Source organism: Halichoeres trimaculatus, unplaced genomic scaffold (genome assembly GCF_033239565.1).
Source record: "Halichoeres trimaculatus isolate MK-OKI-2021-1 unplaced genomic scaffold, fHalTri1.1 fHalTri1_scaffold_4, whole genome shotgun sequence".
Classification (NCBI taxonomy): domain Eukaryota; kingdom Metazoa; phylum Chordata; class Actinopteri; order Labriformes; family Labridae; genus Halichoeres; species Halichoeres trimaculatus.
This window is the reverse complement of record NW_027437182.1, coordinates 21813121-21828757: the sequence shown is the minus strand read 5'-3', so window position 1 is coordinate 21828757 and position 15637 is coordinate 21813121. Positions and strand designations below refer to the sequence as shown.

The window sequence follows — 15637 nt, the reverse complement described above, 5'->3', positions numbered from 1 at the left end:
TTTTTTATTTTTTATTTATTTATTTTTAACCAGATTTGTCTCATTGAGATTAAAGACCTGTTTTTCAAGGGAGACCTGGCCAAATAACACACAGCAGGAAAAACACAAAGTTACAGACAGGAAACACAAAAAGACACAGAGCATAGTTAACAAAGCACTAGATTATGAATTGAAATTACATTCTAGGAATCAATTGTTAAAAAATATATATTTGGTTATAACCTCTGAAAATTAGAACCTTGTATTCAAAATGATTGGAAATTTCCCTAAGATAGAAAATAAAAGAATTTACTGTTAAACATCTGAAACGTGTCATGGCATTGATCAGCCGGTAGCAATGCTAAGGTGTTCTTGAAGTGTATGTTGCTTTGATAGCAGCCTTCAGCTGGTCTGTTTTGTTGTGTGTTCTTTTTGATATTTATCTCATAGACTCTTTGTGGGGTTTAGGTCAAGACGGTTTCTGGGCAATCAATAACAGTAATACAACGGTCATTGGACCAGCTTTTGGGGCTTTTGGCACTGTGGGCAAGTGCCAGGTCCTAGGTCAATGGCTGTGTTGACTCTAGACTTCAGAAAACACAGTGGACCAACCACAGCAGATGATACTGAGCCCAAACAATCACAGACTTTGGAAACTTCACAGAGCCACCTGTTGATTGAATATTTAGACTTTATTAATTTACATGTTATAACATCTATTAAAAAAGCAACGAAAAGTTGGCAAAATATCTAAAAATCTTACAGCACTTAGGGTCAAATAAGTTCATTTACTGTAGAGAGATGAAGAAGATGAAGCACAGAAAAGAGAAGTTTATTTCACATTGTGTTGCTGTAGATTCAGTCCATGTATCTAACATATTACTTCATTCAAAGTAGGCTCCATGTACAGTACAGGTTTGTTGTTTTATTTTCCCTCAGCAGTGTGCTACAGGCAAACATAAAGGCGAGACCAATGGCGGTCGTCAACTGTCTCCGTTCATCATTTTTGGATGTAAAAGTTTCAGGATGCGATCGCTTTTTGTGAGATCTGCAGGAAGTTCATTATTCTGCAAAAACAAACATGAGGAAAAGTTTACAGGCTGAGGATTTTCTGTTTCTATTGCTCTCCTTTAATTTGCTTGCCTCACCTTGTTGGGAAGCATTGGGTCTGCGTTTGCTCCGAGCAGCAGGAGGATGGTTTGTAGATTTCCTCCCATAACAGCAGCATGAAGGGCTGTGGAGCCGTTCTGGAGAAAAGAAATGAAGATTAAATGATAAATAATTTTTTTTTCCTTGTTTTTTTTTTTTTTTTAAATAAAAACACTAATCTTTACCCTGTACTATTGATACATTTTTAGAATGTAGTATTTTTCTGAGCTTTAAATCATATGAGAAGACAGACACCACTGATTTCTGCTGGGTACATGTTAACCAGTGGGCACAATCAGGGTCAAAACTGAAGCAAATTGCCAAGCGCTGCAGAATTTTGTGGGTATGTGTGACCTTAAAGACAGGGCTGATAGTGGAGCAAATGATATAGAAAGGAGCCTCATCCACTCACAGATCTGCTGTGATGCTGTTATTTTGAGTAAAGTATTTTGCAACACACGTTATGTTATTTTGGTGTTACAAAAACCTTCCTGCTCAGAATAAGATGGATATAGATCCAAGATGGCAGTGCGCATGGATGCAGCGGCCTGGTGCTTTCTGAAAGTTAGCAATTTACACTTCCCTACTCTGTGTATATACTGATAACTACTGATATCCTGTTATTATATTTCATTTTATCATTTTTTCTACCTGCTGCTGTTTGTAAAGAGATGCCAAGCTGAATTTGTAGTTCACAACAATGACAGTGAAGCGCTATTCTATTCTATTCTATTCTATTCTATTCTATTCTATTCTATTCTATTCTCTGAGTCTGAAAAGTTAAGACAGAAAATGAAACAGAAGAGGTGGGCAGAAACACACTGTGTCTGTGTAGAGGATGTTTCAACTGAATAAAAATAAATTTTCAGCAAATACAAGCCGTTAAAGGATAATAAATGTGAAAACTAACTTATAAATAGGATTATTAGATGGAACAAATTATTAAATACACGTAATACAAGCAGGGTGATGCATTTCAGTGTTTTCATGTCGGAGTCCACAGCAGCGTTTTTTTTTTACCTTAAGAAGGCCAAGTGTAGGGTAAAACTTGAGCAGTTCCTCAACAACGCTACTGTGTCCCTTTAAAGCTGCCTTGAATAACGCTGTGGATCCGTCCTTTAAAGAAAGCAGAGACAGCATTCAGGTTATGTAAAGACAGTGTCCTGCTTTTCTATATGTTAAACATTGATATAAAGTAATAATGCTTGACGTTATACTAAACATGTCCAGAATTTCAAACCACTACATTTTCATATGCTGTGTATATCTCTGAATCTGTTTGTAAACTGCTTGAAACAACAAAAGATCTTCAAGAGACTTGCTGAAATTGCGAGGCATTTGCACAAGCTGTAAGCCTTTTTTTCATGTATTTATCACATTCTGATAGACACTGCTTCTGTGTTTGCAGGAGGAGACTGTTGCCTTGAGGTTCAATCAGACTTTCAATCATATTTTTTATCTGTTTTTTCCTTTATTTTTCATATCAAACCCAAGAATTACAAAGCACCCCTCTGAATTTGCAGCTAAAAGCATTCTACAGAAACTAGAAATGAATACCTGTCTATCAGCGTCCCGATCTGCTCCTCGTAACAGGAGCACCTTCACCACGTCACTGTGACCCATCTGAGCCGCCATCCACAGGGGGGCAGTGCCATCCTGCAAGACAGAAGAGGAGAGGAGAGGAGGAGGACTAATAGAGGTGATGCAGGATTAAGCTAACCTGAAGCGGTGTTATCAATGAGGAAGTTATTACCTCCCTGGCCTGGTTCACCTTGGCACCAGTCGAAAGCAGCTGACGAATCACAGTCACATGACCCTCCTGTGCGGCCAGAAACAGAGAGGTGGCACCATCCTGAAATATAAAAAGCCACTTTAGACGCAAAGGTTTAGTCTCCCGCTGGATAGATTATCACTAGAATTAAAACAAGAGTGTGCTTGATATTTTTCTGTTGATTTGGAAATGTGTATTTGTTCTTGTCAGCCTGTGGACAGACTGAAGCTGCCAAATCTGAATGGAGTCTGACTCAGCAGTCTGCAGAAACCTGACCGGCTGGATTCCTGCTGCTGGGACACAGTGTGCGCGCTCACACAGACAGACACACACACAAATGCTCTGATAGAGAAGCCATAGACTTTAAGCCATAACACCATAACACCATGACCATACACCCTTTTTGAATGCAGTAACATCCCATTTTCTAATTTTGTGTGTGTTTTTTAATTTTTTATTTTGTTTTATTTATTTGGGATTAGGAGGAGAGAGCACATATCTCCAGTGTTAGCTTCTCTACAAGCTGCACATAAAATCTACAGTAGATTTACAATTCTTCTTCTCTACTACAAAAGAAGAAAGACAACCCTTCTACTTTTAAGAGTAGACCTAAAATGTCCCTTTTTAATGAAGCTCATAGTTAAAGCTGACTCAAGCCTGGACCAGCAACTAGTTAAACTGCTATAGGCTTATGCCTTGTGCACACCTAGCTGGGTATTTTCAGAAACAAATATTACCCCTCATTCCTTTTCAAAAAATACTTTCATCCACACTTAACTGGGCAAATTCGCCACTGAGTGCGACTGGAAGCATGCAAACCCCGTACGTAGCAGTGTTTTTCAGACATGTAACTCGAGCCATCCAACCAGAATGAACCCGGTCAAGGAGCTGTGTTGTATAAGAACCAAATACTCGGTGTTTACATGAAACTATGAGACTGGAGTTTTCCATAATCTTCATTTTTGCAGAGGATTTCAGAAAACATTGTTATAGTGACGGAAAACAGTTGTTTTGTGTGGATGACAGGCCTAAATATTAAAATATATGTTTGTATGGATGTCTCCTAGATACCCGACTATGTGTGGACATGGCCTTAGACTGCTGAGGGGAGAACTGGCACACTGAGCTCATATTTCCTTGATGGGCTTAAACTCCTCACCCTGTCTTGATGTTAGGTCTTAGTTGATAAAATAAATAAAGTCTAGAGGTTGGAAATTTTCGCTCACATTCAGCTGATCGTGAACATTGGCTCCATTCTTCAGCAGGACATCGACCACTTTTGAGTGTCCGTACTGAGCGGCAACGGTGAGAGCTGTGCCGCCATCCTGCCACAGAAAAAAAACACACAAAGCTGTCAGCGAGAAGAACAGCTTTCTTTCATTACTTTGTTGAACTCTGTGAAGAGATCATCTCAGAGGTTTAAAAGCAGCTCAAGCAACATTTTTCTCTTTATCTCAACACTCTGACTCACACTCTGCAGCTCTCTTCATCACACTTCCTGTCACACAGTCAGACAGACAGACGTCTCTGAAGCGTACCTTTGTCTGAAACTCTGTGGATGCTCCAAATTCAAACAGGAGCTTCGAAATGTCGTGATGTCCCTGCTGGGAGGCAAAGAACAGAGCAGTCGAACCTGTCTGGGCAAAGAGACAGAAAAAAAGACATTTTTATCTTTGAAGCTTTAACGTCAAGTTCAGTTTACAGACATTCAGGGATTTCTACAACATATGAATATACAGAGGTTTGAAAATCTGCACACGTTTAGCCTGAACATCCACTGTTGTTACTTCATGGCCATGTTCAATATATGTAAAAGCTGAAAACCCCTCTTTAAATTAGAGGCTTTACCCCCAATATACCTCTCTCTGGTAGTTGATGTCTGCTCCTTGCATGATCAGCTCTTTGACACAGTCATAATGGCCGCTGTACGATGCCACCATCAGCGCTGTGGTCCCATACTGCAAAGAAAAATATGTAGATAAATTAGCATTATTAGCTGTGTTACAACTGGAAGTAACCCAGAGCTTTAAATACCAGGAACTACTACTACTACCAATACCAGAAAAAGCATCACTGTCTGCATTTCCACTGAGGTCACAGGATACTGAAATGTAGATGTGATAGCTCTTCACCAAGAAAAGCCATTTACAAAGTAGACAATTTAAATCCTTTGACTGGATTTCTTCTTTTCTCTCTGTAGCTGAAACAAGGTTTACAGACATGTCTGCACCGGCCACAGAGGATGATGCAGTTGAGGATGCATTGGGAGGAGGTGCACGTCTAGGTTCGGGGCTATAGTACACCAACACAGAAGTATAAACTAGTCTTAAGCAGATATCACTGGGATGCTACTGCATCCAACAATGTTTGCAGTTGTTTGATAACTATTATTATTTCACATCTACAATGGAGGATTAAGGACATAAAAAAAGAGATTTCTCTCAAAAACTTACAAGAACAAAGTCACAAGTTTAAGTCTATAGCTATGGGCTATCAGGAGAGCCTCTGTACAAAAATGAGGAGCATCTTGTAAAGTTATACTTAAGTATCTTTAGTATAGATTTCACAAATAAGGAATTATTTCATCTTTGGGCACATCAGCATAATTATAAGTATGGTTATACTTATGATGAGGGTATGCTGACGATTACTGGACCCTGAAAAGGCGGCTAAGAGTTAAATTGAATTGAACTGAACTGAATTGAAAAAACTTTATTCATCCCAGAGTGGCAGTTAAAGACGCAGTCAACACAGATGAGAACAGACAGCACAAACAGACCGTATTGCAAGTTAAGTTTCAAAGTATACTGTTTAAAATGCTACATTTCGAAATCCATGAAGATATAAAAGTAATAGGGCTAAAAAGGTTTTCACAGATTTGTCTTTCCTGGATCAATAACTCATCTGTAGAACATTGCTTCTTCAAATCGACACCTCTCTGCAATCACAGCAAGGTAGCCTACAAACTTCAAATGTGTTTTCCTTGAAACAAGTTGTCCTCAGAAATGGGGAACTTGCGTTGGCCTCATGAAACGTATGCAAATAACAGTACCCATAAAATATGATACAGAAATATTAAATAACTTCACCCAGGAGATGTGTAGCTTCATCAAAATCATTTTACACATGTGATCTCATTTTTCATACAACATTTCTTAGATCTTCTGATAGCCTATAGCTATGGATTAAGATAATGACTTCTTTCTTATAACTTTATGACTTTATTCCTGTAAATTTAAGACTTTTTTCTAATACATTTATTCTCTGAAATGTATGAGATTAATCTCATAAATTAACTTTTTTTTTTAGATTTTCTTTTCAAACTTTTTTTTTTAATTATTATTATTATTTCGGGGCCCCCAATCCTCCATCATGCACTTCTAAGGTAACATCAGTAAAATGCAAAATAAAACCATCATAACTGACGTTGCTGGGAGGCAGTCTTTCCTCTTAAAGTGATACTCCGGGATGGAACAAGTTGGGTCCTATCACAAGGTTTAGGGCAGAAATTACCCCTACAGCAGTGTTTTTGTGCAGCAGAAGCCCAGGGCGCTCGCACCAAACACCCCCTCCCTGCTCCTCTGCCGGTTTCCTCTGCACTCAGGCGGGGCCATATTTTACTTGACCAAAAACACAAATAAATGGACTCCCACCGAAAAAATCTGTTATCGGTCTGCATTCATGCTTTATTTAGAGAATTTTCGGCGCGTAACTTTCACACAAAAACACCGCTAAACAAGGTTCTAGTTCTCATTGTGTCGTAAAACAGACCCAACTTGTTCCATCCCAGAGTATCACTTTAAGCTTATGGGTTTATCATTACATCCCTGGAAAACTGCTTCCTGTATACTGCGATTGCTCAACCAATCAAAATAAGCAAGTCACTCCTGCTGCCACTGGAAGGAGGACATGAAAGGAATAGGATTAAGTCCCTGAGATGTAGGTTCCTGGTCCCTGCAGTGGAAAAGCAGCTTTTGATGGTTTCAATGTGATGGTGTATGAATGTGTTGGCCATGTGGGATGAAACGCTGTAACTCTGCAGACTGCACACATGAAATCTTCACACTTCATGGATAAGAGCATACATGTGATGCTGAGAGGAATCATGAGACACCAAACACACATGCAGCACAGAGTCCCCTACCACTGGTGGATTATGGGTAAAGCGTGCAGCGGAGCAGCCAGGACATGCACAGCGTCCTCACACTGTCTCTGCAGTCTGCGTCCACTCGGCCGCTGTTCAGCAGCAGCTGCAGGAGAGCCAGGTTCCCCTTCCTCGCTGCCCAAAACACAGCATTAGCCAGGGGTGTTTCCTTCTGCAGGGTAAATACACACAACAGCCTCTGACCTCAGAGCACATTATAGTCTCACACACAGTAAACAACAGTGCGTCTGAAGGCCCTGATCAGCTGTGACAGGTGATCAATCATCCGACAAACACTCTCTTTCAGACAGGATTACAGAGATTACACTGATTCTAATGTGTGCAGTCTCAGTTTGACCACAGGAAGGATTATATGTAGTTATATCTGCACATGCACGCACAGGCAGACTCTGATATCACATTAAGGTTCATAAACATCGACTTTCACTCCAGCTCCACTCCGCTTCCTGCAGTTAGATCCTCCAGGTCGTTAAATGAAGATGAATACAAGGAGGCAGCAGACTGCAGGAAGAGACGGCTGTAATCTGATGTCTCTTTGAGGCTCTGTTTGCTGCCTGGAGGAGCTGAATATGGAAAACACGATTTACCTTAAAAGACATCCTGCAGAGCTTCACGCGTGACTCATGTTTCACCTGCGCACGCGGTCATTAGAGGAGGTGCTGTTGTGCGGAGATGAGTCTGGGTGTTGGCGGGTCGCGGACATAATATCAGGGAGAAAGTCCGTTGATCTCATCCTCTGCAGTCACAGCTGCACGGGGGACACAGACCACTGGGGGGCGCTGCTGAGCGCAAACACACGAGCAGAGTCATTCAGATGGAGGGAGCAGAAAGCAGATTTGATAAGAAAATACTAAGGCTGTTGTCAGAGGTTTCTGATTTTGTTGATATTTTTAAAATTAATTTAGTAAATGACACATTGGACTTTTCACAGACATAGTCCCTCTAAAGAATGAATACAATAAGATGAAGATACAGACTCAGTAAAAGAAAATAAAAAGAGATGTAAATATATAAAATAGTAAGAAAAACAAATTCTGACAGCCAAAACGAGTTAACAGAGGCAAAAACTTACAACATATCAGTGTGTGCTCCACTCTTAAATTATAAATCAAAATTTATTTATTTATTTATTTTTGATTGTCATAAATTAAATTAAATGTTGTTAAATGTATTTGTTGGTTCCAGTTGAGCAGAATGCATTTCTTTGCTGTATGGGATATTATACCCATTCGCTTTGTGAATACTAGAGCCAGTAGCCGACCAGTTCTGTACTGAAAAGGAATCATATTGGCGTCATTACCCCATCATTTTAAAACTTTATCAGTGCTCATACATGTATTCTGTTTATTCATGTATTTCTAAAACTAAAACTTGGTTTTATCTGTGGCTTTCAGAGAGCTACTGAATTGATGAGTTTTTGAGGATTTACTTTGATCTTAATCAAATGTTATGATGTTATTGATGTTATTTTTCATCTGCTTTTTAAATTAATTTTAATTGTTTTCTTTTGATATGTTTTCTCCATAAAGCACTTTGAATTGCCTTACTGAAATGTGCTATATAAATAAACTTGCTCCCCCCCCCCCCCCCCCCCCCCCCCCCCCCCGTTTCTGCTGTGTAGATGGAACATGGGGCATTTAAATTTCTTAATATTTTTAATGTTTTATTGTTTAACCTGTGTCTCTGGTGTTTTGGGATAGTGGTTGTATCCCGTTGACTGCAAAACAACTCTACCTATGAGTACAAATAAAGTAACCTGAACCTGAACAGTAAGGATTAATCGCTCTTTTCACCTCTGTTGTGTTTTTAAGATAAACGTTGTGAAATTGATATTGACGAATTGACGAATAATTTTATGTCTTTTTAACAAAATATTCTTCTTTATTTGATCTCATTATTTTAATGATTTTGTTTTGATGTTTTTGTGCTTCTATCGCTTAATTTTTTTTAATTGTTTTGTTTAATGTTTGATTCTTTTTGTAAGACAAGATAAGATAATATAAGATAAGATAAGATAAGATAAGATAAGATAAGATAAAGATAGATAAGATAAGATAAGATAAGATAAGCTTTATTGTCCCTGAAGGGAAATTTGTCATGGACAAAGTGCAGTGCTGCTCACATTTGATGCATCATTCACTCATTCATACATTCATACAGATCAACAGTATACAAAAAAAAATTACAATACCATGCCGTTTGTAAATAAATAAGCAACTGAGTAAAAGCTGTGTTAACTGTGGCATACCACCAGCGACACAACACGTTAATAAATACAAAACATACCGATATGGGGCTAAAATCAACGTCAATTAAAAAAATGGTGCAAGAAAGAATAAGATAACACCACTGAAGTCACCAGAATAGTTTAGCAGTTAGGTTGTGGGCTCCATAAATAATTTTGCAGTTGGAATTTATCACTTCTTTTGTCCAGGTTTTGTTGGGTTCCTGTTTTTTTTCCTCCTCCAGAGCACTTTGTAAAAATGTGTTTCTAAAAGTGCTTCTCTAAAATTACTGGAAAAATGTGCGCTGGTTTGAGGAGAAGCGCATTAGATTGATGATTGCTCAGACCTGCTCCACCTGAAATAGCTCAACCTGTCCCACTGCTCTAACATTAATGCATCAGTATTAACAAAGAATGAATCAGCTGTGAGTCACAGGAGTTATTTCACTTTCTGCAGAACATGAACTTTAACTTCACACTGCTCTTCCTGAAGGATCTGTTACTCCAGTCTTCTTCTATTTTTACATACCCCTGCTGCCCCAGGAAAGTTAAAAACACACTCTGTGTTCCTCCTCCAGCCCTGATTTGGAAAGTTTGATGTCAGGTGTTGTGCGCTGATTATAAACCTGTATTTGAAGGATTAAGGATATTGCAGCTTTAGCTCTCTGTGAGTGATTACAGAGGAGTAACGGAGGAGAGGAGCAGCGAAAGCATCTTATTTTTGTTGACTAATGTCCTGCTCAGCTGCCGGCAGACCTGTTGATTTAGGGTTCAGTAAAATATAGATCAAGCCAAAGAAAACCTATAAAAGGGTGGAGGATGGTCGGTCTGAGAGGAAGAACATGGGCACAGATCTGAACCACACACATGCAGGTAAGACAGTGTTGTAGATTTAAGAGATATAATTTCATGGAGCAAAGAGTCTAAAAATTATTAAAACAGAGAAAAACATCACCTCTAGGTTCAAGGGATTATCTTTATTTTCGACTTTAGATGCGTCCGATATTTTATGTGTGCATCTATTTCAGATTTTTTTTAAAATATGCAGCTGACAATTCAAACAAATCAAAGTTTGAAACAACAAATTTAAATTTGGGTCCCATAAATAAAGTTGATAAATTACAGGAAAAGATACTACAGTTGCCATTTTGTAGAGTATTTTGTTAAATGCTAAATTTAGTCTTAATGTTATATGTCAGAATACATTTGATTCTAAAAAGAAATTTCTCTTTGTCCAATTTTTATAATATGTAAAAACACATTCATGTGTTTCTTTTACTGACAAATGTAATTAGTAAGGCGGTCAGCTAGTTAGTGAATTAGTTAGCTAATTGTTTGGTTAGTCACTCAGTTGGTCAGTCAGTCAGTCAGTCAGTCAGTTAGTTAGTTAGTTAATTAGTTTTATGGTCAGTCAATTAGTTAGTTGTTTTTAACTTGTTTGTAAAGCTCCTGTGAGGAACTCTGGCTTTGTGTTGATTTTGGAGCCCCCTGTGGCCAAAGAATTACCCCGTATGATTATCGTCACCTTGGTGTCTCTTACTGCGGAAGTTTGCTATTAAACACCCTGACACGTACCCCCATCAGAAGTTCAGGACATTAAAACAGGCTTGATATAAATAATCAGTCTTAACAATTATGGTCTGGTTTTGTAGCTCAAAAAGAGAAAGGCCAATATGATGCAGTCAACTTCATAAACAGCCAAAATGTTCCAACAAGAGCGTTAAATAGAATCAAACTTGACACCTTTCAGCATGAAATTGTCTTAATTAGATTTAAAAATGTGATAACATGTGTAAATGAATAAATAAATTCTGTTTTCAGCTATTGCAAAAGTAACATTAACCTGCAGTCTATGGACCACTGAAAGATCAGGTGACTGGTGTACTTTAGTATGTTTATTTCTCCGTGTACACAAGCTTTTAGAGCTCTTTATCTTCCAACATCATCCTCTGTGACTGTATATTTCAGTTCAGCTGTTATATGGCGCTGCTTCATTAATAATAATTATCTTAAAATGAGTATCATAATGCTGCCCATTTTTGAGTTTGTTTGTTCTGCTCCATCGTCGTGTAACCTCCATCTTTCAGCCCCTGGAGCTGTGGTTCTGGGTGACAGATGATCTCAGTTTTGAGGGCTACACTCACTTCACAAACAAGTAGTGCTACTACTGCTCTAGATGAGTATTGGTATTTAACTCTTAAACCCTGATTAAGCGATGATTCCATGTTTTCAGATCTATTTTAAAGAAGCCAAATTGTTTCGACAGTCAGAACATAAAACACACATTTTTGGTAATATTAATATAAAGTGTATAATATATTCCTCTGACAGTCATTTGTCATATTGTCTATGGGAAGGTGAAGATAAATATCAATCAATCAAATGGTCATGACAATGAAAATACAGTAAAAAACAAACAAACAAAGGAATTAAATAAGACTTGTTAAAGCTTCTGCAAAGAACTTATGGTTTGTTTTTCATTTGGTGCCCTCAGTTTATAAAGACACACACTTGTTCTCTTGGCTTTTCTCATCCTGTATATTAATAAATGTATTCATTTATTTATTTATTTTTTAAAATCAAACTCATGACTTACAAGTTATAAATCCTTGCTGTGATTAAGTATACATAGTAAAGATAGTGTGGATGGTAGAAATGCCCAATCACAATAAGTGATCATATTTGGTGCAGTGAAACATATTTATAAACCTCTGTGACTATTTTTTTTTTTTTTTTTACAGCAGAGCGATATTAATATTAACCCAAAGAGCAAATGATATTTTTTTGTCCTGAAAGACAATAATTTTGCTCTTGGTGTGGTGATTGTGATCTTTCAGAGGGGATTAGGGGATGTTAGTGATTTATTTATGTCTTATCATGGTTGTCTTTTCTCTTTTTTAGGTTTATTTCTTAAATGAGTAGTAAAAGGATTTGGATAATTACACTTAACATCTAAATGTAGAAATTGTGGTTCTGTTAAAAGTGCTGAAATACAAACATTTTCTTATGTTGCGCTCCTGTTTGTTATTTAAATGTTATTTATTTAATTATTTATTTACTCATTTATTTGTTTTTCCACATGATTCCTTAGGTGATTGACAGATTCGTTTTTAGATTCTGGAATTTCTTGATTTGTTGATTTGACTTTGGGTTGCTAACTATAGAAACTACTCTTGTAACTAAGAATACTAAAAAATAAATAGACAAGATAAGTAAAGTAATAATAATAATAATAATAATAATAATAATAATAATGATAATAATGATAATAATAATAATAATAATAATAATAGTAATAAAAACAACAACAACAATGACAACAATAATAATAATAATAATAATAATAATAATAATAATAATAATAATAATAATAATAAAGTGTAACAAAATGCTTCACCATATAATAAACTTGGATATAAATAATGTTTGATGTCCAGGCTAAATGTGTGAGGATTAGCAAACAGTAACAAATTGACATGTTGTAGAAATTATAAACGTGGCATGAGATCTTAATGAGATCTTTATGAGATCTATGTGAGACTTGCTGAGATGCTTCAGCCACATAACAAACTCTGCCTCCATTCACCATATTCTGTTTGTGTACAACAGGGAATGATATGTGATAAAATCTGTTAAAAAGTGTGATCACGTCAGCATGTGGATTGTGAATGATTGTCTCAGGTTTCATGTTACATTCTTTTTTACATTATCTTAAAAGTCAAAAATAAAAAAAAAACTATTTTTAACTTTGGTCCTCATTTGTGTTAAAAAAAAAGTGAAGATCATGTTGTTTTTAGAAGCCTCACAGACAACACGTGTTAGAAAGAGTAAGTACGTCTGTGTGCTCTTTCTCCAGGTGAAGGTCACTGGGTTCATGGGATTACTGTTGTCTTTTCTCTAAATCAAGGATCCTGGGTGTTTGCGCTCAGCAGTTTAACATCTAACACTTGTCTGCTGAAATGGCTGAAATACTTAACCGTTGATCTGTCTGAGGTTTAATCACTGAGAGGAAGGCAGAGCTGCAGTTTGTAACCTGTAATCCAAAACACATCAAACTGTCATTACACAGTCTGATCTGATCCTCAGGTTTGCTCTGCTCAGCAGAATTAACACTAAACAAGCACGTCTGGGATATTTTTAACCTGTTGGCAGGACATGACCATCTGATAGGAAACAGTAGGAAATAACCTACTATCACAGGAAAATAACAAGTATGGATGCATGTCTGCTTTGGGCTTCCATACTTAACAATCAAAACAAAGCAGGCTCGAGTAACCAACTTCAACACAGACCTGATTCAGGGAGATCTGCTTTTTGAGCTTTTATAAAAACTGTGATAATAACGACTTGTTGCTGCAGTAGAGGGATTTCTCCATATGTCACTCTTGTAGTCCAGCAGGCCGGGCTCCTGCTGAGGGCTGCTCTGGTCTTCGTCCTGTTGCTCGGCCCCCAGCAGGGGTTGTCAGACTCAGACGAGGTGGTCTTGACCGAGTGGGAGATCTGGAAAATCAGCAACGGAATCAGCTACGATGAACTGGTGAGACCGGCTCTGAATGTGAGATAATACTTGATCATTAATGAAATAACAGTGGTCTGATTGGCTCTGATGTTTGGTGTGTGGTCAAACAGGACGACGTACAGAGGAGAGCCATCTGGGAGGAGAACAAACGGATCATTGAGAACAACAATGAAGGGTTCATGATGGGACGGAGGCCGTTCACCATGCTCATGAATAGATATGGAGACCTGGTGAGGATTTTTCCTCTAATGTCACCTTTACTTTGTACAAAACTACTTTTTAAACGATCATAAATGTCCTGTGGGGAGTTGAGCTGCTTATGAAACAGAATAAAACCATCTAGGGATAATGTATGATGAGAGGAAGAAAGGCTCTTCACAGAAAGGACTCTTTTACACATCTTTACATCTTTACACTGGTTTCAATTCTTTTAGGCTCAAGTTGAAAGAGGTAGACTGTTAAAATGAATAAGTTTTCATGGAAATAGCACCATCTACCGGGATCTTTGCAATTCTTTGTTCTACATTTGTAGACCAGACGGGAGTACCGGGTGTTACAGGGCGCCATGATTGACGCCCACTTTGTGAAGAGAGGTAGGACAATCTCTGCTGGAAGGCTGCGTAACAACGCCAGGAAGTTTGACGCCTGGTTTGTGGACTACAGGCGCCTGGGTTATGTGACTGAGGTGAAAGACCAGGTAAGAAACTCCTGAGTTCACCTTCAGGGTTTCTCAACCAGTCTGAAAAACAGACCCCTCCTGATCCAATGTGTTTAAATGATGCTCTCAGGGTTACTGCGGCTCCTGCTGGGCCTTCAGCACTACGGGAGCCATTGAGGGACAACTGTACAAAAAGACGGGCCAGCTCATTTCTCTGAGTGAACAGAACCTGGTGGACTGCTCCAGATCTTACGGTACCTATGGCTGCAGTGGAGCCTGGATGGCCAACGCCTACGACTATGTGGTCAAAAACGGGCTGATGGCGACCAGCTCGTACCCATACACGTCTGTGGTGAGGCTCAGTCTACACTAAAGACCGTTAAACAGTTTAGATTTAAACCTGTCATTAACTTTTGTGTGCTCTCTGCAGGATGATCAGCCTTGTTACTATGACAACAAACTTGCAGTGGCCCACATTAAAGACTACAGGTTCATCCCTAAAGGGGACGAGCAGGCGCTTGCTGATGCTGTGGCAACAATCGGACCAATCACTGTCGCTATCGATGCTGATCATTCCAGCTTCCTGTTCTACAGCTCGGGTAAATCCTCTGATATATCTGTTCAGCCTTTGTGCAGAATCATGACTTCAGGTATCCAGGACACCAGCACAACACTGGTGTCAACACAGGATTGGCATGGATGTGCATCAGCAAGTCACCATATCTGGCTCCATTTTACATCTCCTATTTCCTGCAGCCCTGAAATGACCAAACAGAGTAATCTAATCTGAAATGTCCTCTGCAGGTATTTACGAAGAGCCCATGTGTAACCCCAACAACTTGAGTCACGCTGTGCTGCTGGTTGGATACGGCTCGGAGGGAGGAAAGAACTACTGGATCATCAAAAACAGGTCAGAGGAACCTTTTCATGATAACATAGCTGTCTTTGCAGTAGTTGTAGAGGAGTTATAATAATTCATAATAATCCGTAATAATTGTTGCGACATCTCTGTTTTCTCTGTTTAGTTGGGGTTCCAGTTGGGGAGAAGGCGGCTTCATGCGACTCATCCGTGACGGCACAAACACATGTGGCATTGCAAGCTACGCTCTGTATCCTATTCTGTGATCATGGATGCTATTGCTAACTCTGCTGCTGGACTGCCATCAGGTCGA

At 38.6% G+C, this 15637-nt stretch overlaps 2 protein-coding genes across 3 annotated transcripts; one reads left to right on the top strand and one right to left on the bottom strand.

Annotated features, from left to right (window-relative positions):
• Positions 1 to 652: 652 nt before the first annotated feature.
• ankrd29 (ankyrin repeat domain 29) lies at positions 653 to 7824 on the bottom strand. Of its 2 annotated transcripts, none has more exons than XM_074668288.1 (10): positions 7652 to 7824; positions 7105 to 7215; positions 4759 to 4857; positions 4438 to 4536; positions 4126 to 4224; positions 2882 to 2980; positions 2686 to 2784; positions 2149 to 2244; positions 1128 to 1226; positions 653 to 1046 (listed from the first exon to the last, which is right to left on the bottom strand). In XM_074668288.1, the coding sequence occupies exons 1-10, from the start codon at positions 7661 to 7663 to the stop codon at positions 963 to 965; spliced, it is 897 nt and encodes a 298-aa protein (XP_074524389.1). In that variant the 5' UTR covers positions 7664 to 7824; the 3' UTR covers positions 653 to 962. The 2 variants fall into 2 exon arrangements, with proteins under 2 accessions (XP_074524389.1, XP_074524390.1); XM_074668289.1 differs by having other exon boundaries at positions 7044 to 7215; positions 7652 to 7669.
• Positions 7825 to 10005: 2181 nt separating this feature from the next.
• cts12 (cathepsin 12) lies at positions 10006 to 15632 on the top strand. The gene is made up of 8 exons (XM_074667540.1): positions 10006 to 10161; positions 13680 to 13825; positions 13918 to 14037; positions 14340 to 14504; positions 14596 to 14817; positions 14896 to 15064; positions 15270 to 15375; positions 15491 to 15632. Exons 1-8 carry the CDS (start codon positions 10131 to 10133, stop codon positions 15588 to 15590), a joined length of 1059 nt encoding a protein of 352 aa, XP_074523641.1. The 5' UTR covers positions 10006 to 10130; the 3' UTR covers positions 15591 to 15632.
• Positions 15633 to 15637: the final 5 nt, after the last annotated feature.